At 46.1% G+C, this 27,331-nt stretch overlaps 1 protein-coding gene across 3 annotated transcripts; it reads left to right on the plus strand.

Annotated features, from left to right (window-relative positions):
• Positions 1-4,355: 4,355 nt before the first annotated feature.
• Positions 4,356-12,891, plus strand: ATP6V1G2 (ATPase H+ transporting V1 subunit G2). 3 transcript variants are annotated; one of them, XM_033916976.1, is made up of 3 exons: positions 4,356-4,512; positions 5,136-5,251; positions 12,329-12,891. In XM_033916976.1, the coding sequence occupies exons 1-3, from the start codon at positions 4,428-4,430 to the stop codon at positions 12,497-12,499; spliced, it is 372 nt and encodes a 123-aa protein (XP_033772867.1). In that variant the 5' UTR covers positions 4,356-4,427; the 3' UTR covers positions 12,500-12,891. The 3 variants fall into 3 exon arrangements, with proteins under 3 accessions (XP_033772867.1, XP_033772866.1, XP_033772868.1); XM_033916975.1 differs by having other exon boundaries at positions 4,356-4,509; positions 5,151-5,251; XM_033916977.1 differs by having other exon boundaries at positions 4,356-4,509; positions 5,151-5,173; positions 12,371-12,891.
• Positions 12,892-27,331: the final 14,440 nt, after the last annotated feature.

The raw sequence follows: 27,331 nt of genomic DNA on the forward strand, positions 1-27,331 counted from the left end.
AGCTACTAAAAATTCCAGAGCAACTTATTATTTGTTTTAAAATGGTCACAATCAATAAAAAGGCTTAAGAAATGATAATAAAAAAGATCTTTTAAGGAGGCTACTGCAGAGCTAGGGAATAATTGTCATACAGTACTTAAGTCTAGCTTTCAAGGTGGGGTGTGAAAGCAGTTTAGATGTGGAGTGTGGGTGATGGTTGGTAGGCCAGCACTCAGTTAGGACATCATCGCTCCCAAGGTAGTGAGGACTGGGGGGTGGGGGGAAGCGGGAAATTTGTCCCTATGTCATTCTCTATATGGTCCTCAGTGCTCATCTTAGAGCACTGTTTATAAAATAGGGTTCAGCACCAGGTTTTTTTTAATGCTGTATACTGACTCCAGCCCCAGGTTACGATGTGGCTACTTTGATTTCAAATGGAAGTTAAATCCAGATAAGGTTAAACTTTTCCTGGCCTCTCCACATAATTGTGAAGAAAATAGGGATCTTAAATGGGATCACTTATTCCATTCTATCCACCTTCAAAATAGTAGGTGTCTATTTGGACAGGAATTTATCTACGATTACTCAAGTTGATTCATTGGTTAAAAAAAAAAAAAAAATGCTTCTTTATGTTTTGGAAACTTAGACTGACTAGATCATATTTTGAATGCAAATCGTTTCGACCAGTGTTTCCCAATCCTGTCCTGGAGGACCACCAGCCAGTCGGGTTTTTGGGATAACCCTAATGAATATGTATAATAGAGATTTGCATATAATGGAGGTGAAAGGCATGCAAATCTGCTCCATGCATATTCATTAGGGTTATCCTGACAACCTGACTGGATGGGGGTACTCCAGGACAGGGTTGGGAACCACTGGTTTAGACCAGTGTTCTTCAACCACCGGTCCGTGGACCGGTGCCGGTCCACAGAAATTTCCTGCCAGTCTACAGGGCCAGCACGTGCATCAGGCCCAAAACAGTGTTCTTCAACCGCCAGTCCACGGTGCGATCGATGCAGCATTATCTTCGAGCCAGCTCCCTCTTCCTAACTGATTCAGTGCACAAAGCCACGGGCAGCGGCTCCTACGGGCATCCTGCACCTGAACCGGAAGCCTTCTCTCTGACGTTGCTTCCAGATGAGGCATGGGACGTGCAAGGTGCAATTAGTACTATTAAGGGGGCGGGGTCTGGGGTAGAGATGGGTGGGGTCTGGCCCACAACTTAGCCCAGTGTTCTTCAACTGCCGGTCCAAGGTGTGATCGATGCGGCGTTATCTTCGAGCCAGCTCCCTCTTCCTAACTGATTCAGTGCACAAAGCCACGGGCAGTGGCTCCTACGGACATCCTGCGCCTGAACCGGAAGCCTTCTCTCTGACGTTGCAATGTCAGAGGGAAGGCTTCCAGATGAAGCACGGGACGTGCAAGGTGCAATTAGTACTATTATGGGGGAGGAGATTGGGCAGGGTCTGGCCTACGACTTAGCCCAGTGTTCTTCAACCGCCGGTCCACGGACCGATGCCGGTCCACAGAATAATTCTTTTATTTCTGCTGGTCCATAGGTGTAAAAAGGTTGAAAAACACTAGTTTAGACTATTGGTTCAGTCTTTTGTCCTGAGTATTCTGGACTATTGCAATATTGTATATTTGGCAGTCAACCCAAAACCCTGGCTCGACTTCGATTAATACAGAATACAGCAATTCTTCTGATTTTTAAATTTTAAAAAATTAGACCACATAACGCCTTGTTACCGAGTGCTGCATTGGCTCGAGTGTAGTTCAAGTTCAGTTGCCTATGTTACAAAGTCATATCTGGTATGGCTCCAATCTATTTAGTTGATCAATTAAGTTTTCCCCTTCATAAATGTTCTGCTCGGATAGCTTCCCTTTTTGATTTTCCATCACCCAAAGGTTGTCACTATAAAAGATATCTTAATCGACTACTCATTTCAAGCAGCTACTTGGGATACTGATTTTTGTCAATTATTTTTAAAATCTACATCATATCAAAATTTTGGGAAACTATTAAGAACATAAGAAGTTGCCTCCACTGGGTCAGACCAGAGGTCCATCGCTCCCGCGGTGGCCCATCATGACCTGTGAAGTGGTTTCTGACTAATCCTATAACCTACCTCTGCTTCTATTTGTACCCCTCAATCCCCTTTTCTTTTAGGAACCTATCTAGACCCTCCTTGAACCCCTCTAGCGTGCTCTGGCCTATCACAGCCTCCGGGAGCGCGTTCCATGTGTCCACCACCCTCTGAGTGAAAAAGAACTTCCTAGCATTTGTTCTAAACCTGTCCTTTTTCAATTTCTCCGAGTGCCCCTTTGTACTTGTGGCTCCCCACAGCCTGAAGAATTTATCCCTGTCTACCTTCTCTATGCCCTTCATGATTTTGAAGGTTTCTATCATGTCTCCTCCAAGTCTCCGCTTTTCCAGGGAGAATAGCCCCAGCATTTCCAATCTGTCAGCATATGAGAAGTTTTCCATACCTTTTATCAGCTTTGTCGCTGATATTTATTTAGGAAATTTTTGAAAGCTTGAAAATATATTTCATTCGGTGTTGAAGCAATATTTTACTTTTGTAAAACCGATAAATAGAGGGAATAAAAGCAGGGAAATAAAGTTATATGTTAGAGAAAAGCCAGGTTTTCAGTTGTTTGCGGAATAATTGGAGGGAGCCCAGGTTCCGCAGCAGGGTGGTGAGATCGTTCCAAAAGCCCGTGATTTTGAAGAGAGGGATTTTCCCAGTTTGCCTGCGTAGAGAATACCGTGTAGAGAGGGGAAGGATAGTTTATGTCTGTGGACGGATCTGGTGGTAGCAGGCCTCGAGGCGTTAAAGGATAGTGGGATTAGGGGAGGGAGGATGCCGTGAATGATCTTGAAAGCCAGGCAGGAGCATTTGAAATGAATTCTGGGAATCACTGGGAGCCAGTGAAGGTTGGTAAGGAGTGGGGAGACATGGTCAAATTTGCGTTTTGCAAAGATCAGCTTGGCTGCAGTATTCTGGATAAGCTGGAGTCTTTGAAGATTTTTTTTTGTTAGGCATAAATAAATGGCATTACAGTAGTCGAGTTTAGAGAGGATGATGGATTGGACAAGGACGGTGAAATGTTTTTGGCGAAAGTAGGATCTTACTTTCCTTAGCATGTGGAGGCTGAAAAAGCAAGATTTTGCCAGGGAATTGAGGTGATCGTTGAGGGAGAGAGAAGAGTCAATAATGATGCCGAGGACCTTACTAGAGAACTCAAGAGCGGAGCCTGTGGGTAGTGTGAAGAGGGTGGGCAAGTATTCTAATTTTGGGCCAAGCCAGAGAGCCTGTGGAAAGGACTTTATGAAATTGATCTAGTGAATTATGTGACTAAAAGTTGTCTCTTCAGAGGGGAAGGCATTTTAAAGCAAAGTACTTATGAGGGGCCGCTGAAAAGTTCTCAGCCCATCCAAGAAGAGAATGATGTGGAGCCGTGAAACAAATTATTCCACACTTTTCATTTCAATGAGGCAAATACATCTAGTAAATGGGCACAAAGTGTAGGGACATCAAGCCATTGTGACATCACCGATGAGGTTGGCTCTTAGGCATTGGTGGAATGAGGCATTATGACATCAGAATATGAGGGGCCGCTGAAAAGTTCTCAGCCCAGCCAAGAGAATGATATGGAGCTGTGAAACTTACAAATTATTCCACACTTTTCATTTAATTTCATATCATTGAAATGGAAAGCGTGGAATAACTTGTAAGTTTCATGGTTCCACATAATTCCATTTTTGGTTGGGTTGAGAACTTTTCAGCGACCCCCTCATATTGGAAACTGAAAGTCACACAGGACTTTTGGAATAGTGACTCAGTTTGTTGTAGGAGAACAGGGCGGTTAGAAAAACACTGAGTGCAAGACCAAGAGACAGAGATAATCCTCTGGCAGGACCACCAATGACAGGCCTATTTCAGACAAAGGGGACATGGGCAGATAACTTGATATTAGGGCATTTTTTTTCTGGGGTAGATAGCTGGACTCTCCAGTGACGTCACTACCCTACCATAACATCACTTTCTGTCAGGACTTGCACAGCAACAGACCTACCTGTGGAAAGGCAGCACTGCAAATACTATACCATACCCTAGAACAGTCTTCCAAGTCAGTCCTGGAGTATTCCCTTGCCAGTCAGGATTTCAGGACATCCATATAATGCAGTGTATGCAAATCAACTTCATGCATATTTAGTGCTGATATCCTGAAAATCTGACTGGCAAAGGGGTACTCCAGGACCAGCTTGGGAAACACTGCCCTAGAACTGTCTTGTCTATTGCTTTCCTTTCGCCCTTTGATGTGTTTCTGAATCAGGCCAGAACTGTGAGTGGAGGGTGCTAGGACCCTGCAGACTCCTTCCCTGCCAGTGGTACCCAGGCATCTGGAAGAGGCAGGATCCAGGCGAGAAGGAGACAGCAGCCATGGCCAGCCAGTCCCAAGGAATACAGCAGCTGCTGCAAGCTGAGAAACGGGCAGCAGAGAAGGTAGCCGAGGCCAGGAAAAGTAAGATACATACCTCCTTGCCTCAACCTTACCCGAGTCATTGGGAGGAGTAAAGAGAGATAGATTTGAGGAGGTGGGGAAAAGATGCTGAGCTGCAAACAATGTCATCAGGGAGAGACCAGCCTGAATCTCATCACCCCTGACATAAAATCCTTGTGGCACAGATTGTCTACGCGTTGTAGCCTTAGCATTATCGTCTGCTGTATGGCGAAGGGATGACGCATTAAGGCAGATCAGGGTGATTTCTAGTGTTCACAGAGGAGGCAGTTCAATTAATTTGGGGCCTCCAGACATGGGAAAAATGTTCAGTAAATTAGGCCTTTTGATCTTTATTCATTATAAAAGGGGAGGGGGAAGCAGGTCCAGACCATCTGGATGGGAAAATGATGTAGGTGAAAAGGGGAGTGCAGAAATATGAGCTATGAATGGGGAGGGGGGAGGAGAGAGTACAGACACACATGCATGCCCTGCAAGCACACATGCAACTAAAGACAATACAGCACATGCCTCCCTTCTGTTCAGTGTGTACACTGTCTCACAGTCTTTGCTTTCTTTCTGTCTGTCTTTTCTGTCACTGTCTGTGGATCTGTCCTTTCTTTGCCCCTTTTCTCTCATTCTACACTCCCCTGTTTCCCCCTCAGGGAAAGCTCGGAGGCTGAAGCAGGCAAAAGAAGAAGCACAGGCCGAAATTGAGCAGTACAGGCAGCAGCGGGAGAAGGAGTTTCACCAGAAGGAGCAGGCGGTGAGACACCCCCCTTCCCAGCTCATCCATGCTACATGATCCACCATCCCATGAGACCCTCTGTTCAAGTCATCCACTCCATGAGTTCCACAGCCCATGATCCTCCATCCCACCTATAAAAATTCCTCCCTTCCCCCCATTCTCCATTCCATGAGACCTTCTCAGATCACTCTTAATGAGACCCCTTCCCTGATGTTTCATTCCATGAGACCTCCTCGTCAGATCCCTGTTTTTAATGAGACCTCTTCCCCCCCATCCTCCTCATATCACTCTTTCATTTCCCTGGGTTCTCCCTTCCATCTTTCTCCATTTTCAGAGTGTTATAAAGATAGCCCCCCAAAGTTTGTATTTTCTGTCCCTGCCCTCTGCATTTTTCCTGGATTTCTTCACAGGTACTCAGACCCTGTACTCTCAGTAATATGTTAGCGTGCCATTTTCAAATTATGGGCCCTCAAGCAACAATTTTGGAGTCCCAGATTAGGGTGGGGGTGGAAGCACCTCAGATCTGAGCGAGCTTTAAGCGGGCTCCTCACTTTTAGGGACCCCCTCCACTATGAGGATAATTTAGGCAGAATTTACCCCACTGCCTATGCGCTCTTTGCATTTTGCTATCCTTGCTCCTCCCCAAGCTAGGTGCATCGTGCATTTTTTGTTGTTGCTGTGTGTGTTTCCTCCCATATTTTCAGCCTCTATATTTTGCCTTGGTTTCCTTCCCTCCTACATTTTCAGTTTCTTGCTAGAGTCACCCCTGGTATTTTCAGCCCCTTTTGCCTGCACTCCCTTCCATATTTTCAATTTCAGCACTCTCTAAATTTTGCTTCTGCATTTTGCCTGGGTTTCTTCCCATATTTTCGCCTCCTGCTCCCTATTTCGCTAGCGTTGCCCCTGTTATTTTCAGCCTTGCATGCATGCTGCTAGAGAATGACACGGTGACAAAATTCATCACCGCCCCCGCGGATAACCGCGGTAAACGATCTTCATGTCATTCTTTAAGGAGAGAGGGAAGAATCGGAGTATGAATGGCCACAACCACTGACCCGCAAGCTTTGCTTTGAAGAATGCTGGTGTAGAAGGACTGAGGCTGAAATAGACACTAGAAAATGACATGGGATTATTTCCCGCGGTTATCCGCGGGGACGGGGGACGGTGATGAATTTTGTCACCGTCATTCTCTACTTGCTACCCAGGCCTCCTTCCATATTTTCAGCCTCTGTGCACTTTGCATCTCCTGTAATATCCTTGACCTTCTCAGCACTGAGCTGAAGGTTTCGATTTCACTTTTAGGACCTGATTTAACAAATCTGTTCTCAGTTTGCTACAAACCCCCCCCCCCCCAAAAAAAAACAAAAAACTAGGCTCCAAAGGCAATCGATCCAAATTGGGGGTTGCAACCTCAAATGGGGACATGAAACCTATGTGTGGGGTTACAGCCAAGTGACCTTTGCCACTGGAGAGGAGAACATTTCCTGCAAGCCAAGGCGCGCGGGACCCAGTCCCTGTGCGTGGCCCCGCCCCTTCCGTCGCGCGAAGCTCGCGTCACAGGCGCCGAAGCTGCTGAGTGGAGTCAGCTGGCGCGCACGCGCAGGACCATGGTCCCGCGCGCCTCTGCTTGTAAGACATGGTACGGGCCGACCCGGAAGAAAACTGCAACAGGGAGTGGGTGAGAGGGAGGGATGGCTTGGGGGAGACAGAAAGGGAAGAAAGACAATGAACAAAAGAGGGAGGGGGAGAGAGAGGGAGATGGAGTAATGTTTAATGGGGGACACAGAGTAATCCTGGATGGGAAGGAGTGAGACCGAGAAAGAAAGGAGGTAAAGCTGGATGGAGGAGAAGAGAGAGGCAGGATGGGACAGAGGGACAAAGTGAGAGAGAGAGAGGGGGGGGGGGTAATGCTGGATGGGGAGAAGAGACAGTAAGAGAGATGGAGTAATACTGGATGGGGAGAAGTGAGAGCAAGAGAGGGTAATGCTGGATGGGAGAGAGGAACACAGAGAAGAGATATAGATGGAGTAAAGTGAGAGAAAGAGAGGGGGCAATGCTGGATGGGGAGAAGACAGTAAGAGAGAGATGGAGTAATACTGGATGGGGAGAAGTGAGAGCAAGAGAGGGTAATGCTGGATGGGAGAGGGACACAGAGAAGAGAGATGGGGTGAATTAAGACAGGGAGAGGGGGTAATGCTGGAGATGCAAAGTGAGGGAGAAAGGGATTAATACTGAATGAGGAGAAGTGGTGAGAGGGAGATATAGTAATGTTAGATTGGAGAGGATAGAAAGAGAAGGGACAAAGAGAGATGAACTAATGCTGGACGGGACAATGTGAGAGAGGGAATAAGGCTGAATGGGGAGATATGAGACAGAGAAAGAGGAGGTAACGCTGGATGGCGGAGAAGAGACACACAGACATAAAGAGAGATGGGGTAAGGCTGGATGGGAAGAAGAGAGACAAACAGGATAATGCTGGATAGGAGAGGGACAGTGATGGGGATAATAATGGATGGGGTGAAGTGGGACAGAAAGATAGAGATGAGAAATGGGACAGAAAGAGAGATGAGGTAATGTTGAATGGGCAGAAGTGAGACAGAGGGATATGGGATATTGCTGGATGCAGAGAAAAGGGTAATTCTGAATGGGGAAAGCGAGAAAAAGGGAGGCTAATACTGGATGGGGGAGAAGAAAGACTGAGGAACAAGAGATAGGGAATAAGAGGACCTGGATAGAGTGAAAGATATGGAAAGCTGTAGGTAGATGCAGTGAATAAAGGGAGATTGAAGACTGGCTAGTAAGAGTGAATGAAATTTGAATAGACAGGCAGAAAAACAGAAGAAAGCTGGAAGGAAAAGATCACTGTCAGAGATGGATGTATTGGAAGAAGTGAAAAAGACAGGAGGAGTTAGAAGAAAACCAAACAGGAGACCCTGGAAAGAGAGCTAAAAGAAGACCTGAAAGCAGTAACCAGAGACTGGGACCTACATGATTAGACAAATTAAATGGCCAGACAACAAAGGTAGAAAAACATTTTATTTTTAATTTAGGGTACAGTGGTGTGGTAGCAACCTTAGTCCACTTTAAATGTTAATAAAATTTTTAAAAAAAGTGAAAAATTGAAAATAAGGTGATATCTTTTCATTGACGAAAATGCATTCTTTAGCTAGCTTCTTTCAGAGAAAACCTCCTTCCTCAGGTTTGACCTGAGGAAAGGGGTTTTGACCTCTAAAAATATCACCTTATTTTCAATTATTTGTTAATTTGTAATGTAGTTGGAATGTATCAGTTTCAGAAAGTTATCTGTTTATTTTGCACAGCAGAAGAGGACATGGATTGCTTTCTTTGGTGTTGCAATATATGCAGAGGCTGATCTCATGGGGATTCAGTTTAATTTTTTGTGTAAATATTTTGCATTTTATAGGCGGCGAGGGGTGTATCTGTATTCTGTTTGTGTGAAAAATAAATTGATTGTCCTTGTAGGATCGATACGTACTAATCTGACTTAGTTTTTCTAATGGTGTATTGATGTTCCATTGTCCACTGCAATACTTACTGTGCTAGCTTTTCTTAGGTAGGCCCTTGTGTGACTCCTGGAAATGTAGTGTGTTATGGTATAGTAGAATGTTTTATTGGTTTTGAGTTTTTTTTATAGGGTAATATTGTATGATTCACAATATGTCTTGTAATGGATTTTGCGAGAGAAGAACTAGTGAAGAGTAGGATAGACCACATCAACCTTGAGTCAGACCATCTTTATTTGTATTTATAAATGTAATACATGTAAAACCACATGAAAATGTCCCATGTATAAAATGCCCTATATTGGAGATATCCAATAGATGACCCGACATGGTCCATGTTTCAGTTATGGGTCTAAAATAAATGCATTATACATAAAAAAGGTCAAGACTGCATAGATCAAATACTTAAAACAAATAATAGATTGATAAAATGGCATTGAAAGAAATATGAGGCAAATCAATAAAAAAAGAAACAACCCAATTAAAAACAAAAAATAAATATTGATTGGTTTGCCTCATATTTCTTTCAATATCTGACTCAAGGTTTGATTCAAGGTTGATGTGGTCTTTCCTACTCCCCACTAGTTCTTCTCTCATTTGATTTTTACGTGGGGTTTCTATTCCCTCTCTTTTGTTGTAATGGATTTTGTTCCTGCCTTTTCTTAGTAGTGGGTCAAGGTGAGTTCCATTCAAATATAGGAGGTGTTTTTCTGTCCCTGGAGGGCTTACGGTCTAAGTCTGTACCCGAGGTAATAGAGAATTAAGTGACATTGATAGTTGAACCCTGGTTTACCTGGTTCTCACCCTGTTCCTCTAATCCAGTGATTCCCAACCCTGTCCTGGAGGAACACCAGGCCAATCGGGTTTTCAGGCTAGCCCTAATGAATATGCATGAGAGAGATTTGCATATGATGGAAGTGATAGGCATGCAAATTTGCTTCATGCATATTCATTAGGGCTAGCCTGAAAACCCAATTGGCCTGGTGTTCCTCCAGGACAGGGTTGGGAACCACTGCTCTAATCAATAGGTACAGCTAATGCAGAAAAGGCATATTCTGAAAATGTTTAGATCAGGGCTGCCCAAGTCCGGTCCTCGAGATCTACTGGCAGGCCAGGTTTTCAGGATATCCACAATGAATATGCATGAGAGAGATTTGCCTGCACTGCCTCCCTGGTATGCAAATCTCTCTCTCATGCATATTCATTGTGGGTATCCTGGAAAACCTGGCCTGCCAGTAGATCTCGAGGACCGGACTTAGGCAGCCCTGGTTCAGTAGCTCTCAACAATAAACTAAAAGCCAGCAGATCTAAAACCTGGTGGTCATTTGACAACCTACCAAAAACATTGATAGGCAAGTCATATTATGGTTGCCAGTAACCACAGGATTTCTATTTCAGGGCTGCTGACCATTACAGGTAACATGGCCAACAGGAAGATACTAGAACAGGGGTGGGCAATTCCGGCCCTCAGGATTTCCCCCAATGAATATGCATTGAAAGCAGTGCATGCAAATAGATCTCATGCGTATTCATTGAGGAAATGCTGAAAACCCGACTGGATTCCGGCCCTTGAGGACCGGGGTTGCTCACCCCTGCACTGGACTTGAGGAGCTAGTGTTGACTTGGAGCCAAGTGTTAAAGTATCGGCATATTTTTCCAGAATATTGCAATATTGTTCTGTTTAATATGTTGTATTGTTTTCATTTCGGAGTATATTCAGTATGAAGCAGAGACTCACTCTTAAGTGTTTGTCTATAGAGCTGAGTAGATTTAGTTGCACTATAGAAAAGATAAGTTGGCATTGTATAGATCCATGGTGAGGCCCCACCTGGAATACTGTGTGCAATTCTGGAGACCGCATTACCGTAAGGATGGGCTGAGACTGGAGTCGGTCCAGAGAATGGCCACCCGGATGGTCTCGGGACTCAAGGATCTCCCATACGAGGAACGGCTGGATAAGCTGCAGCTGTACTCAACTCGAGGAACGCAGAGAGAGGGGTGACATGATCGAGACATTCAAGTATCTCACGAGCCGCATCGAGGTGGAAGAAGATATCTTCTTTTTCAAGGGTTCTGTGGCAACAAGGGGGTATCCGTGGAAAATCAGGGGTGGGAAACTACACGGTGACACCAGGAAATTCTTTTTCACTGAAAGGGTGGTTGATCGCTGGAATAGTCTTCCACATCAGGTGATTGAGGCCAGCAGCGTGCCTAATTTTAAGGCCAAATGGGATAGACTCGTGGGATCTATTCACAGAGAAAGGTAGGGGAGGATCTTTGGGGTGGGCAGACTAGATGGGCCGTGGCCCTTATCTGCCATCTATTTCTATGTTTATATGAATGGTATTTTGATACGTTTCTCATACATTTTTGGGTAGTTTATAAAGCAGGAGTGGGTCTCCAGGGTCTCCAAGGGTTGCAATCTAGTCCATAGAATGAAAGCAGTACTTGCAAATCAATTTCATGCAGATTCATTGTGGATATCCTGAAAACATAGGGTTACTGGACATGTCCTCTTTTTAGAGGATTGTCTGGGTGCCCAGATGAACTTTCCAAAACCTGGTAGTTTGGATTTTGGAAAGCCCCGACCTCCAACCACATTTGGAGGGCCTCTGGGCATGCGCAAATGATGTCACACGCATCCATGCATGCTCAGAGGCCCTCCAGACATGGCCTAAAGGTCAGAGAAGAAAGATGAGGCTTTATGGGGGGGATGGGGGGGGGGGGGGGCGTAACAGTGTGGGGATGGAGGCAGAAGAGGCCGGGGCTAAAGGCGAGACAAGTTGGAGCTGGGGCCATTTATCTGGGTTTCTACATCAGAAAATCTGATGACCCTATGAAAATGTGACTGGCTGGGTGTGCCCCGAGGACTGGCTGACCCAAATACCACCTAAAGCTACAGGCTGTGCCGCAGTAGTGCATAATTTGTGTGTGGGTATAGCCCCCGCTAGTTTTATTTCTTCATATCAAATGCTGTTTTATCAGTTAAAAGGCAATAAAATGAATCCTGAAATAGGAGAGAGGGTGTCAGGTCAAAAGCGCGCCGGGACAAAGGCGCGAGCAGACAATTGAGTGCAGCGCGGAGGTGCGCGCCAAAGAAAATTACTGTTTTTAGGGCTCCGACGGGGGTGTGTGAGGGGGAACCCCCCACTTTACTTAATACAGATCGCGCCGCGTTGTGGGGGCTGTTTGGGGGGTTGTAACCCCCCACATTTTACTGAAAACTTCACTTTTTCCCTGTTTTTAGGGAAAAAGTTAAGTTTACAGTAAAATGTGGGGGGTTACAACCCCCCACAATGCCGGCACGATTTGTATTAAGTAAACTGGGGGTGCTCCCCAACAAAACCCCCCGTCGGAGCCCCTAAAAACAGTAATTTTCTTCGGCGCGCACCTCCATCTTGCGCTCAGTTGTCGGCGCGCGCCTTTGTCTTCCGCGTTGTTGTCTATGAACCAGGAGAGAGAGGGGTGTTTGTCATCTTAAATCAGGCTCTGAGTCGCTGTCGTCTGAATGCCAGTTTCTAATCTGCACTGCTGCTCCAGATTTTCAAAGGCTCCTCCTTTGCGCTTGCAGGTTATGGGCTCCCAGGGGAACCTGTCCAGCGAGGTGGAGCAGCGGACGCGCAAGAAGATCCAGGTCATGCAGAGCAGTCACCAAAAGAATAAGGAGAAGATGCTGAGGCAGCTGCTCACAATCGTCTGCAACATCAAACCAGAGATTCACAAGAACTACCGTATCATGTGATGTGAAAGAGAGAGCAGCAGGGGACTCGACTGATCACGAAACCCACTGGCCTCATCATATCATTGAGAAATCCATCCCCCCTACTAGAAATCCTGTGTCATGTGATAGAAAGAGAGAACACAACCAATCCTGGCATCCATTTAAACCTTATTATTGCAAAAAAAAACACACCCCTTCTTCCCCCCATCCCCAAACTACTTTATCACGTGATAATCTAACGTAACTCACTTCCCCCCCCCCTAAAAAAATAAACAGCAGCAAACACACCGATACTATCTCATTCTACCCCCCTACCAGAATGACTGTAAAAAGAGACCTGGCTAATTCCAGTCTAGGGCACACTGGAGCTATACTTAACCAATCCCCTGCCCCTTCCCCCCCAAAAAAAACAACAACCCTATCCTATTGTGCAGTTAGAGAATGACACGGTGACAAAATTCATCACCGTTCCCGTCCCCGCGGATAACCACGGGAAATAAACCCATGTCATTCTCTAGTGTCTATTTCAACCTCAGTCCTTCTACACCAGCATTCTTCAAAGCAAAGCTTGCGGGTCAGTGGTTGTGGCCATTCATACTCTGATTCTTATGGGAGCCAAGGATAATGAAGCCATTGTGACATCACTGATGTGATTGGCTCTTAGGCACTGGTGGAATGAGGCATTATGACATCACAATATCTGCTCTGGATACCAGAGACTGTCATTCTCAACCTCAGTCCTTCTACACAGGCATTCTTCAAAGCAAAGCTCGAGGGTCAGTGGCTGGGCCCATTCATACTCTGATTCTTATCTGATCCAAGTATAGAACAATGAAGCCATTGTGACATCACTGATGAGGTTGGCTCTTAGGCACTGGTGGAATGAGGCATTATGACATCACAATCTCAGCTCTGGACTGTTGCTGCTCAATCTCAGCATTCTTCAAAGCAAAGCTTGCGGGTCAGTGGTTGTGGCCATTCATACTCTGATTCTTCCCTCTCTCCTTAAAGAATGACATGAAGATGGTTTCCCGCGGTTATCCGCTGGGACGGGAACGGTGATGAAATTTGTCACCGTGTCATTCTCTACTCTTAACCTTTTTTAGTTCTGGCACATTATAATTGAAATTTTCAAATTGCAAGATCAACAAAAAATTAAATTTGAGTTATTTGTTTAAAGTTCTTTAAGCTACGTATGGGTAATTGTAACAATGGTGAAACCAAAGTAGATAGAATAGAATTGTGATGGATGTGCTTGATTTTGAGTGCAAGTGAACTCAAAATGCGGCTCAAAAGTCGACAAGCAACCGCGCATTTCATCATCCACCATCTGCAGTCGTTTTCTTTTTCTTGATTTAATTTCTGTCAGAGATGAAAATTCAAGTTCGCAACCGTAAAGTGTAGTTACTTACCTGTAACGTAGGTTCTCCGTGGACAGCAGGAGTCTTTAGTTTCCGCAAATTGGGAGCTGTTGGGACAACACCCATATGTGGCTGACTCATCCTGCTTGTCCTAGGAGAAGAAGATCCTAATGGTAACAAAGCCTTGATTGCTTTATTGCTCAAGTTAGGATAACTACAGCATAAAAAATAAAATTAAAATTGCTTGCCTTTAAGTTTTCAAGGATCAATCGCGTCAAAAAATGATGCTTGTCTGGGCGGGTTGTATCCTTACGCACACAGACGCTCATAACACTGACAGACTCTTGCGTACGTGTCATCTAGTCTAGTGTATACTTATGAAGGGAATTTTTTAAAAGAAATTAAAATTCTGGACTCTCTCGTGGCACACAGTTTTGAGAGACACTGCTGTTGTAGATCCAGCCAACCCAACTCTTACTGCATCATATCAGAGGAAAGACAGACCAAACTAATCCTAATCTGAGACATACAGGAACCATACTATAAGGACGCCTAATCTATCCCATATTCCTCCCCTTTCCCCTCCCAATCACCACCAAAACAGTCCTGTTTTGGTTAGAACCAACCCAACTTGTCCTGCATGTAACAGAAATACTGTATCATCTGATAAAAAAAGAAAGACCCAACTAATCCTATCTTTTCTGTTGTAGATATATTTCTCACCTCATCCTAAACCAGTGGTCTCAAACACGCGGCCCGGGGGCCACATGTGGCCCGCCAGGTACTATTTTGAGGCCCTCGGTATGTTTATCATAATCACAAAAGTAAAATAAAACAGTTTCTTGATCATATGTCTCTTTAGCTATAAATGACAATATTATTATTAAGACTTAGCCGAAAGGAAAGATTTATAAACTATAAAGAGTTTTACCTCATGCAAAATTGTCATTTCTTTAATAAGACATTAACTATTTATTTCTGAGGCCCTCCAAGTACCTACAAATCCAAAATGTGGCCCTGCAAGCAGTGTTCCCTCTAAGCGGGCGGGTGTTGTGAGCAAACTTTTTTCACTGTGAGCTAAAAATATCGGGCGCCAGCAAGTTATGAGCCAAATAAATATGTTGCTTTCTACCACAGAACTTCCTTACGTTTGTATGGAATCTATCCCCTTTCAACTTTAGAGAGTGCCCTCTCGTTCTCCCTGCCTTAGCTACTAAGTCTATTCCCTTCAGTACCTTGAATGTTTCTATCATGTCCCCTCTCAATCTCCTCTGCTCAAGGGAGAAGAGGCCCAGTTTCTCTAATCTTTCGCTGTACGGCAACTCCTCCAGCCCCTTAACCATTTTAGTTGCTCTTCTCTGGATCCTTTCGAGTAGTACCGTGTCCTTCTTAAAGTACCAGTGCTGGACGCAGTACTCCAGGTGAGGGCGTACCATGGCCCGGTACAGCAGCATGATAACCTTCTCTGTCTCTTCAGTCCAGCATCTGCCCCTTCCATTCACTGTCTGTCTTTCCCTGCCATCTCTCCTCCTGCCCCCCCCCACCCCCCAATTTGGTCTAGCATCCATCATCTTCCTTCTGTTCCCCTCATGGTCTGGCATCTCTATCCTTCCCTCCCCCCTGTGGTTTTTAGCATATCTCTCTTCTCATTTCCTCCACTCAGATCTGATCATTCTCTGCTCTCTCTTCCCTTTTCTTCTCTGGTCTTCCTTCTCTATTTTCTGCCTCCATCTAAATTAAATTCTTTCTTACTATTTAGTCCCGTTTCCCTCTTTTCACTGTGTCTACACACAGCTTGTCACCCCTTTCCCTCACCCCTCCATTATCTTACTATTTTCTTCCCCCTTTATTTATCTCCTCCTTCCATCCAGTATGTGTTCTTTCCCCACTTCCATTCAGCATCTGCTCTCCCTTCTCAACTGACATCCATCTGCCTTCTGCTCTCTCTCCCTTCTTCTCACTTCCATCATCTGTCCCCTTCTCTCTCTCTCTCATCTCCTCCATTCCATCATCTGCCCCTTCTCTCTCTCTCTCTCCCCCCCCAACTTCCATCATCTGCCCCCCTTCCCCTCACCTTTGTGGGTCACTTTCTTTCCCCTGAGGGTGGCTCATGTCACAGGGGAAGCTTTGGCCGAGCAGAACCGCTTGATTGACAGTGGAACTTACTTGATTGATGTCGATGCTGGGGCCCGTTGCCGTTTGAAGAAAAAAAAAAAAGGTGGAAAAAAGGAACCTGTAAAGGCGAGAGGAAGGGAAACCTCCAGGACAGCTGCTTTTTGCCCTCCTTCAGCGGCCCAAGAGTTCAGACCAGCAGCGGCAGCTCTGTATGCTTTTAACTTCGGCACAGAGCTGCCCCTAATCAATAGTTTAGCGCGGTTTCATGAGGCAGCCTCGGGGCCTTTGATAGCCGGCCCGCTTCGATGATGCGATGTGGGCCGGCCTAGCAAAGGCCCCGAGGCTGCCTTATGAAACCGCGCTAAACTATTGATTAGGGGCAGCTCTGTGCCGAAGTTAAAAGCATACACAGCTGCCGCTGCTGGTCTGGAGGTGCGGAGACAAGGCAGGAGGCAAACGCGGTGGAAGGCAGGAGTCCCGGCACAGCGACTGCAACAGGAAGTTGCAAGTCAGCTGACGCCGGCCTTTCGTTGCGGCGGGGACCGAATCCTTCGCGGACCGGCAAGATTTTGTTTGCGGACCGGCGGTTGAAGAACTGTGCTCTACACTGTGTGCGCTGTGACGAGAAACTTGTGCGCTGCGAGGTAATATTTTGTGCGTCAGCGCACCCCAGCGCAGCTTAGCGGGAACACTGCGCAGCTGCAAGAGTTTGAGACCACTGTCCTAAACCAAGGTCAGGGTAAAGTACAATGATTACAAAATAATTAAACAAGGAATATAAAACAATCACTGTAACAAACAAAAGAAAATAAAAACCAGACAGCGCAATAAACTTATCCCATCCCAGAGAAACTGAACTCATCTAAACAGCTGGTATCAGAGAGAGACAATTAATCATTCTAAAGCCCTAACCTGACATCTTCCCAGAGCCCAACCCTTCCGCAATTAAAACCCCAGAAGGAGACATAGGGGCTCATTTACAGAGCACTTAGGTTTCTATGGGACTTTGTGTTAGAGAATGACACGGTGACAAAATTCATCACCGTCCCCGCGGATAACCGCAGGAGACCATCTTCATGTCATTCTTTAAGGAGAGAGGGAAGAATCGGAGTATGAATGGCCACAACCACTGACCCGCAAGCTTTGCTTTGAAGAATGCTGGTATAGAAGGATTGAGGTTAAAATAGACACTAAAAAATGAAATGGGATTATTTCCCGCGGTTATCCGCGGGGACGGGGACGGTGATGAATTTTGTCACCATGTCATTCTCTACTTTGTGTGTCTCAGTGCTTTGTAAATGAGCCCCATAATCAATCCCCCCAAATTCTGAGACCTACAAGAACTTCAGATTGTTTGAGGATTAGTTTCCTCTGCCTCTCTGATGATATGAATTACCATCAGATCTGCTTTATCGTGTAAAGTTTCAACCCAACTAAATCCGAGACCCACCAAATTCTATAAAGTACCAGAATTGTAGCAAGAAAAATGGGCCAGCCCCTTCCAGAAATAATCTAACATGATCAGATTCAACCCAACACGAGACCCATCAGATATATAGTATGACCCTCCCCCCTTCCGAAACTCACTGGAATCTATAAGATCATGCAAGACAAGAAAAATTCCTCCCCCCCCAAAAAAAAAAATTTACTTAACACTATCATAGAAAGAAACTAACCATTCTTTTTAATTACAACACACACCACACGAGCCATCCAACTCACCCTATCAAATATAAACTCAACAGAGCTATCATTTTACAGATAAAAATGACCCCCCCCAACCCAAGGGACTATTATAGACTAACAGGGACAGCCATTCTCTAGGAGGTGTGTATGTAATCTTGGTGAAGTGCTTCTCCATTTCCCTTACCTTGTTCTAAAATCCTGTTCATGTGCTAAAGTCTTGTTTAATGGTGGCAGTAAAATAAAGTGTATATCAAGAAAGACCTGCAGAGCACTTTGTCTAATGAATGGGGTGGGGACAGCCAGCAGCATGGGCCTAGGATAATTGTATAATATTCTGAAGGGGTTAAACTGGAGATCAAGGACTGTCTATTTAATGTCAAAATGTATAGCGCTATAGAAGTGTTAAATAGTACTAGGACATCAATGTAATAACAGGGTATCACAGCAGGGAAATAGCCAGACCAGATGGGTGCAGAGGTCTTTCTCCAATGTGAGTTTATTGCCCTGATTTTATGTGTGTGCTTGGGGGTGAGTCACTTTTTTTGCAGAACCCAGAAGAGTATATACCATGTTTCCCCCAAAATAAGACAGTGTCTTATATTAATTTTGGGTCCAAAAACGCACTTTCAGGGATGTATTATTTTTTTCATGTACAACAATCATCTCTCCCTTCCTTTCTCCCCCGCCCCCATGTGCAGCATCATTCCTCCCCCTCCACCCATCCCTTTGTGCAGCATCTTTCTATCCCTCCCTCCTTCCCATCCCCCTGTGCAGCAGAACCCAACCAATCCTCCCACCGTGAGACTGACATACCTCCGCTCCAAGGCCTCCTAAAGCAGCAGGGGTGAGGGTTGCTAAATTGACGAGTCTGATTTTTTTTCTGCAAATCAAGCAGCACTAGTGTCAAGGATGGAGTCGGAGTTTTGGGGACATTTCGGGGGGGGGGGAGCTTCGGGGGTCAATCTTAACTAGGGCTTATACTAGGCGCATCTTTAAAAATCATGCTAGGTCTTATTTTCAGGGAAACAGAGCATATTTATTTTCCACCTCCTTTACAAAGCTGCACTACCGTTTTTAGTGCCGGCCGTGGCAGTAAGAACTCCAATGCTCGTACAATTCCTATGAGCGTTGGAGGTCTTACCAGCCGCAGCCAGCGCTATGAACACTATCTTGGCCTTGTAAAGGAGGGTCTTAAATCTTTCAAGCAAAAGTACAATTTGCATTTAACTCTTATCTTACAATAGGGCAGGGCTGCCCAAGTCCGGTCCTTGAGATCTACTTGAGATCAGGATATCCACAATGAATATGCATGAGAGAGATTGGCCTGCACTGCCTTCTTGGTATGCAAATCTCTCTCATGCATATCTATTGTGGATATCCTGAAAACCTGGCCTGCCAGTAGATCTCGAGGACCGGACTTGGAAAGCCCTGCGGATAGGGTCATTCCATGTCAAGTGGTTCAGAGCTCCCCACTTGACTATCTCAGAAACTGATGACATTTTTTCAGGGCACATGTTGGGACCTCTAATAAAGATATCTACCGGCTGCACGCTGCATCGGCTGGACATCCGCAACCCTCGTCCCTGGCGCATCAGCTGCAGGCGCCAGCTGATCCTTGCCAGCACGCAGGACGCCCCCTGCAGGCCGCCTCCTCCAACGCGAAGCATCGCTCTCATCTCAGTGGGCCAAACATCGATCTCCCCACCGCTGACCTCCCTCTTCACCAGCAGATGAGGAAAGAGGAACAACCATCCGAATATACCGCAAGAAAACTCCGGTCCTGCTGAAAAAAGTTAGGAAGAATGTCCACTGCCAAAATGACCCTAAATCCTTCCCCTGCTTCAGGATGAGAATACTATTACCATGGTCAACTTTGGAGGAGGAAAACCAAGACATGGAGATTGAACAGTACCCTTCCACACGGACTTCACAGTGTCTGAGCCATTTGGCCGGCATGGTCTAATATTTTACTAACAAAAAAGAAAAAGAAAGTGGATAAAAAAATACTGCCTGGATGAATAAGGGATTAAAACCCAGAAAATTTATTAAAAACGGATCTGTACATACGTAGCCTGGTTTATAAAGATCTTTTTACATGTTTTTAATAAATCAACAGGACCCACCCTGATCTGTGTTTTGGCATTAAGCCTTTCTCCGGAGTCCTCAAAAAGAAACATGAATTTAAAGATTTACTATACAGTATTTGATTTTTAAGAAAACTATGGTGCATGAATATGATGTATAAGAGATGAAGCGTATCGTGATGATTTAACATGAGAATAGAAAGATTGATTTAGCAGAAGACTTCACAACAGTGTGACTTAATGTGCAAGCTAGATAATGAACCACTAAATATGAAGAATGGTGAAAGACATACAATCTTCCTGGAGATTTCAAATCAAGCACAACTTGCAAAAATCGCCAAACACAAGGCCAGGAAAAATCTCTTGCTCTTTACCCGAGTCATACACCATGCATCAGGATAAGCTGACCTAATGCTGCCCCCCACACCAATCACCACATTTTTTAATGATATTACAAAAGAATGTGACCAGGATTTAAAAAAAAAAAAAAATTAGGTTCTAAGACAAAAACAACAACAAAGTGCTTGAACTAGTATTTTCAGAAAATGAATCCCCCTCCGACTATTGTGCAGAAGAGCTTGAGGTGGAGTTCGTTTAAAAAAATAAATAATAAATGCACCATCACCACATATAAAAAAACCTCTCTCAAAAGTAATACACTCCACTAAATATTATACAAAAATGGTCTGATCCTGAGGAAAGCTCACAATATTACATAAGTACATAAGTACATAAGTAGTCGCCTCCGCCGGGGCAGACCAGAGGTCCATCCAGCCCAGCGGTCCGCTCACGCGGCGGCCCATCAGGCATATTGCCTGGTCAGCGGTCCCTGTCTAATTTTATTGCCTACCTCTACAGTTATCTCTAAACCTTCCACTGCTCTTATCTGTACCCCTCAATCCCTTTGTCTTCCAGGAACCTATCCAGGTCTTCCTTGAAACCCTGTACTGTGCTATTTCCTATCACGGCCTCCGGAAGGGTGTTCCATGTGTCCACCACCCTCTGTGTGAAAAAGTACTTCCTTGCGTTTGTTTTAAACCTGTCCCCCTTCAATTTCATCGAGTGACCCCTTGTTCTTGTGGTTTCTTTCAAATTGAAAAATCTGTCTTTGTCAACCTTTTCGATGCCCCTCAGGATCTTGAAGGTCTCTATCATATCTCCTCTGAGTCTCCGCTTTTCCAGGGAGAACAACCCCAGCTTCTTCAGTCTGTCAGTGTATGTAAGGTTTTCCATACCCTTAATCAGTTTAGTTGCTCTTCTCTGGACTCCCTCAAGCATTGCCATGTCCTTTTTGAGGTACGGTGACCAGTACTGTACACAGTATTCCAGATGCGGGCGCACCATAGCCCGGTACAGTGGCAGGATGACTTCCTTCGTTCTGGTCGAGATACCCTTCTTAATGATACCTAACATTTGGTTTGCTTTCCTCGAGGCTGTGGCGCATTGTGCCGACGCCTTCAATGTCGTGTCTACCATCACTCCCAAGTCTCTTTCCAGATTACTGACCCCTAGCATTGATCCCCCCATTTTGTAAGTGAACATTGGGTTCCTTCTCCCTATATGCATGACCTTGCATTTCCCTACATTGAAGCTCATTTGCCACTTTTTCGCCCATTCTTCCAATGTCGTAAGATCCCTTTGGAGATTCTCGCAGTCAACCGTGGTTTCAACCTTGCTGAATAGTTTGGTGTCATCTGCAAATTTGATGACCTCGCATTTTGTTCCCTCCTCCAGGTCGTCAATGAATATGTTAAACAGGAGCGGTCCCAGCACCGATCCTTGAGGAACCCCGCTCGTGACCCCTTGCCAGTCCGAGTAATGGCCCTTTACACCAACCCTCTGCTTCCTGTCTGCCAGCCAGTTTTTGATCCATCGGTGGACCTCCCCGTGCACCCCATGGTTCCATAGCTTCCTGAGCAACCGCTCATGTGGTACCTTATCGAAGGCTTTCTGGAAGTCTAGGTAAATTATGTCTATGGGTTCTCCTTTGTCCACCTGGTTGTTTACCCCCTCAAAGAAGTACAACAAGTTTGTGAGGCACGACCTACCCTTGCAGAACCCATGCTGGCTCGACCTTAGCTGTCCATTTTTTTCGATATGGTCACAGATGCTGTCCTTAATCAGTGCCTCCATCATCTTTCCCGGGACCGATGTGAGGCTTACCGGCCTATAGTTTCCCGGGTCGCCCCTCGAACCCTTTTTGAAGATGGGCGTGACATTAGCTATTTTCCAGTCCTCCGGGATCTCTCCAGTTTTTAGGGATAGGTTGCATATTTGCTGAAGTGTCTCTGCTATTTCATTTCTTAATTCCTTGAGCACCCTTGGGTGTATGCTATCCGGACCTGGCGACTTGTCGCTCTTTAGCTTGTCTATCTGCCTGAGGACATCCTCCTGGCTCACCTCTAATTTGACCAGCTTGTTATCTTGATCTCCATTTTTTATTTCCTCTGGTTCCGGAATGTTGGATGTGTCCTCCCTCGTGAAGACCGACGTAAAGAAGTCATTTAACTTGTCAGCTATTTCTTTTTCCTCCCTCACTACTCCCTTTCTATCTCCATCATCCAAGGGCCCCACTTCCTCCCTCGCTGGTTGCTTCCCCTTTACGTACCTGAAGAATGATTTGAAATTTTTTGCCTCTCCCGCTAGTCTCTCTTCATATTCCCTCTTTGCTCTCCTAACCACTCGGTGGCACTCCTTCTGGCTTTCCTTGTGTTCCTTTTGGTTGGCCTGCGTTTGATCCTGTTTCCATTTTTTGAACGATGCTTTCTTGTTACTGATCGCCTTTTTTACAGCTGCCGTTATCCATGCTGGGTTCTTTATTCGATTTTTCTTGCACTCTTTTCTGAACCTGGGGACGTACAGGTTCTGTGCTTCGTGCACCGTACGCTTGAGCAGGGTCCAGGCGCTTTCTACGGACTCTACCTTCCTTGTGCTGCCGTTGAGTTTCTTCCCCACCATTTTCCTCATTGCATCATAATTCCCTTTTCTGAAGTTGAGCGCTGTTGTTGTGGTTCTTTTCACCCTGGATGATCCCAGTTCTAGTCTGCACTGGATCATGTTGTGATCGCTGTTTCCCAGTGGGTCTAATACCGCTACTTCCTTTGCAGGTCCCCCCAGTCCACTGAAGATTAGATCAAGAGTAGCTTCTCCTCGTGTAGGTTCCATGACCAGCTGTTCCAGGAAGCAGTCCCTCGTGGCTTCCAGGAATTTGGTCTCTCTCTCGCAACTTGAGTGCCCGATACTCCAGTCTATCCCAGGGTAGTTGAAGTCTCCCATCACCAACACAATTCCATTCTTGCATACCTGCCGCAGTTCCGTCTCCAGGTCCCGGTCGATTTCTTCCGATTGGCCAGGCGGACGATAGTATAGACCCAATTTGATGTCTGCTCCAGATCCTCCTGGTAGCTTAACCCATATTGATTCCAAGCCTTCCGACCTTACTGCTGTTTCCATACTGGTTGAGGGTATGGAGTCTTTTATGTATAGCGCTATTCCTCCACCCTTCTTGTGTGTCCTGTCTCTCCTGTAAAGTTTGTACCCTGGTATGACCACATCCCATTTATTATCCTCAGCCCACCACGTTTCTGTGATTCCAATTATGTCCAGGGCTTTTTGACTGGCTATAATTTCCAGCTCTCCCATTTTGGCCCTGAGGCTCCTCGCATTTGTGTAGAGGCAATATAGGTCCTGATTTGTCGCCCGCCCTGCTGTTTTCTTTCCATGGCTCGGCGCTCCCACCTGGCTTGCCTTTACTCGGTCATCCACCTCCCGTGGCGTGTCCGTTTTGCCCCCATCCAGTATCTCCTTTTTTGGATGGTCCTCTTGCTCCCATTGTTCTCTTTCAGCCATGCCTGTTAGGCTCGTTTGTGCACTGGGCCCCTGCATTGCATCTGTGGGCCTTTTTTCTGAAGATTTCCACTCAACCCTTTTGTTTAAAAGTTCCCTCCCAGTCCCTTTGTCCAAAAAGTCCCTCTCAGCCCCTTTGTCCAAGAGTTCCCACTCGGTCCCTTTGTCCAAAAGTGTCTCCTCAGTCCCTTTGTACAAAAAGTCCCTCTCAGCCCCTTTGTCCAAGAGTTCCCACTCGGTCCCTTTGCCCAAAAGTGTCCCCTCAGTCCCTTTATCCAAGAAGCCTCTCATAGTCCCTTTGCCCAAGAATTTTCTCTCAGTCCCTTTGTCCAAAAGATCCCACTCGGTCCCAAGCTCTCTTTTGCAATGTCCTTGTTCGGTATCATTTTTTGATACCAATGTCCGGTGTGTCGAGGCCAGATCGACTTCCGGCTTTCCCCTTCTCTTCAGTTTAAAGCTAGGTCTATGGCGTTTTGGATGTTTCTTGCCAGCTGCCTCGTCCCAGCTGTGCTCAGGTGCAGTCCATCTCTCCTGTAGAGCTTGTTCTTCGCCAAGAAGGTCGTCCAGTTTCGAACAAAGTGGAATCCCTCCTCCTCGCACCATCTCCTCAGCCATCCGTTCATTTCTTGTAGTTCGCTCTGTCTTCTTGCGTCTGCTCTCGGTACTGGCAGGATCTCCGAGAAGGCTATCCTCTTTGATCTCAGCTTCAGTTTCCGCCCCAGGATCCTGAACTGCTCAGTCAGTGTAGTCCGGTTGAAATTTTTCCTGCTGACGTCGTTGGTTCCGATGTGGATTACAACTGCCGTCTCCTCTGTCTCGGCTCCCTCCAGGATTCTATCAATTCTGCTGATGACGTCCGTTGTTCTTGCCCCCGGGAGACATGTCACTAGTCGGTCCTCCCTTCCTCCGGCAATGTGACTGTCCACTTCTCGCAGGATTGAGTCTCCTACTACAACAGCAGATTTCCCCTTCCTCAGATGTCTCTCTGGTCTCAGGTCCGTGTCCTCCGGGCTCTGCTGGATCTCCGCTGGTCCTTCCGCCAGGTCCTGTTGGGTACCATCATCTGCATTTTCAGACCCTACGCTAGGTCCCACTCCCATGGTGTTTGTTGGTTCCTGACCTCCAGCTGCCGGTTCCCGTCTGATACGCTGGTGGTCCTGTGCCTCTGCCATCTGCCAGGCCTCCTCTATGTACTTCTCGAGCTCTCTGACTTGTTCTGAGATGTGGCTCTCTCTGGTAGTCTCCTCCGTTTCCCCACACTGTTCCTCTATTGAGCAGAGTCCCTCCAGCTCCTGGACTCTAACCTGCAGCCTTCCGACCTCCCTCTTCAGGCTATCCAGTTCCTGGCATCGATTGCATATGTATGTCCGCCTCCCAAAGGGGAGGTAGTCATACATATGACATGCGATGCAGTATACTGGGTAGCCCTGCTGGATTCCTGCAGCCTCCATTTCTCTGTTTTCTTTCCTGTGTTTTGTGTTGGTTCCTGAGATACTGGAACCGGCATTCTCCATCACCCAGGGTTCCTCTCCCTGCTCAATCCTGGACACTACTTCTGGCTTCTTCATGGCAAAACCCAATGATTCCAGAGAATCATAGTTCTCCTGCATTCTTTTGATGAACAACTCTGATTTTGTTTCAGCCCTTCTGGTGATTAAAGCTACTACCGGAGGAGGAGGATGGATTGACACAACTGCATTTTGTTTCCATTGAAAACAGTGGGGGTAGAGCTGTGGTGTCTCTGTCTGCCCTCCTTTTTCTGGAGCCTGTGGTAACCCTAGGTAAGAGCGGTTAACATATCTGGTTTTAGTAAAGGTTTGGACAAGTTCCTGGAGGAAAAGTCCATAGTCTGCTAATGAGACAGACCTGGGGGAGGCCACTGCTTGCCCTGGGATCACTAGCATGAAATTTTGCTACTCTTTGGGGATTCTGTATGGAATATTGCTACAATTAGGGGTTCCAGAATCTTACTTACTTTTTGAGATTTTGGAATGTTGCTACTCTTTTTGGGTTTTTGCCAGGTACTAGTTTCCTGAATTGGCCACCGTGAAGATGAGATACTGGGCTAGATGAACCATTGGTCTGAACATTTTGGATCTACTATGTTAAGTTGCCTTTTCCCAGAGGTGGGTCACATTTGTCAATCATACCCTTGATGGCATCCTGAGTGGTGAAGGATCTTGGTACCTTCATGTGGTTGGGCAGGATACCAAAGAGTAGGTAAATGAACAAAAAAAAACAGAGTCTCTGAGATGGCTGCTGAGAAGGAGATGTATCTAGCTTCAGGCAGCCCCGTCTTGCTCACGCAGTGTCAACATGGTAATATTATATAATTCCTTGCTCACTAGATTAGTCCAGAACTTGTGGGTGTTGCATCTGTTGGCTAATGGGCACAAAACTTGAAAGTTCTGGACTGAACTGTTGGAAGGAAAGAAAGTTAGCAGGTAAGGAGAAATTAGGTTCTTACCTGCTAATTTACTTTCTTTTAGCTTCTCCAGACCAGTAGAGGTTAACTTTACGATTGGGTATATATCTAATCATGACCAGCAGGTGGAGACTGAAAACAAAACTTTGGGACAGTATATCCTAGCCCCTCCTCTCTATTTCCCTCAGTCTGCCGAATAGCCAAGCAGAACCAAGAACTGGAAACAACAGAGAGAAAAAACAATACTCCGAAAAGAGTAACCAATAACATACCCAAAAAATGCTGTTGGAAAATGCAGAGGAGAAATTCCCGAAGGAAGAAGGTCCCCACAGCTCGCCAGCTAAGCCAGCCGAGCCACAGCCGCTGTTCTTCAATTCTCCCCGGCCCTAGAAAAATACTAGAACCCGCAGCAAAAACCAAAAACTGCCCGCGCAACAGCCCCAACAACAACAACAACAGACAGGGTGGGGACCTCTACTGGTCTGGAGAAGCTAAAAGAAAGTAAATTAGCAGGTAAGAACCTAATTTCTCCTTCTTTAGCACTCTCCAGACCAGTAGAGGTTAACTTTACGATTGGGACGTACCAAAGCAGTCCCTCTCACGGGCGGGACCCCCGAAGGGCCGATACCAGAACACGCTCACCGAACACCGCGTCCCGACGCGCCTGAACATCTACCCGATAATGCCGAACAAATGAATGCAAGGAGGACCAAACCGCAGCCTTACAAATATCCACCGGAGGCACGAGCGACGACTCAGCCCAAGAAGCCGCCTGACCCCTAGTGGAATGAGCCTTGAGAAACTCCGGAACCGGCTTCTGACTCAGAAGATAAGCGGAAGCGATCGTCTCCTTGATCCAGCGCGCAATAGTAGCCTTAGAAGCGCCAGCCCCCCGACGAGGACCCGCCAGAAGCACAAAGAGATGATCGGAGCTCCGAAAATCCCGGGTCCGCTGCACATAAGCATGGAGGACCCGACCGACATCCAACTTGCGCAGCTGTCGTTGCTCAGAAGAACCCTCCCGACTACCCAAGACCGGGAGGACCACCGATTGATTGACATGAAAAGGAGAAACTACCTTCGGCAGAAAGGAAGGAACAGGCCGCAAAACAACCCGCTCCTTTGAAAACTCCAGGAAGGGAGCCCTACAAGAGAAAGCCTGTAGCTCCGACACCCGTCTAGCGGAAGTAATGGCCACCAAAAAGACCGACTTCAGCGTAAGGTCCTTCAACGAACAGCCATCCAACGGCTCGAAAGGAGGGCGCACTAGAACAGAGAGAACCAGATTGAGATCCCAAGAGGGAATCGAGGGCCTTATGGGAGGCCTGAGCAACTT

This window comes from Geotrypetes seraphini, chromosome 12 (assembly GCF_902459505.1).
Source record: "Geotrypetes seraphini chromosome 12, aGeoSer1.1, whole genome shotgun sequence".
Taxonomy (NCBI): domain Eukaryota; kingdom Metazoa; phylum Chordata; class Amphibia; order Gymnophiona; family Dermophiidae; genus Geotrypetes; species Geotrypetes seraphini.

Bases quoted from the DNA above. Each gene is read 5' to 3' on its own strand.
- ATP6V1G2 (XM_033916976.1), top strand. From the start codon at position 4,428: ATGGCCAGCCAGTCCCAAGGAATACAGCAGCTGCTGCAAGCTGAGAAA. The intron at 4,513-5,135 runs AGATACATACCT...TTCTACACTCCC, and splicing joins AGCCGAGGCCAGGAAAAGTA to CTGTTTCCCCCTCAGGGAAA. The intron at 5,252-12,328 runs GTGAGACACCCC...TTGCGCTTGCAG, and splicing joins TTCACCAGAAGGAGCAGGCG to GTTATGGGCTCCCAGGGGAA.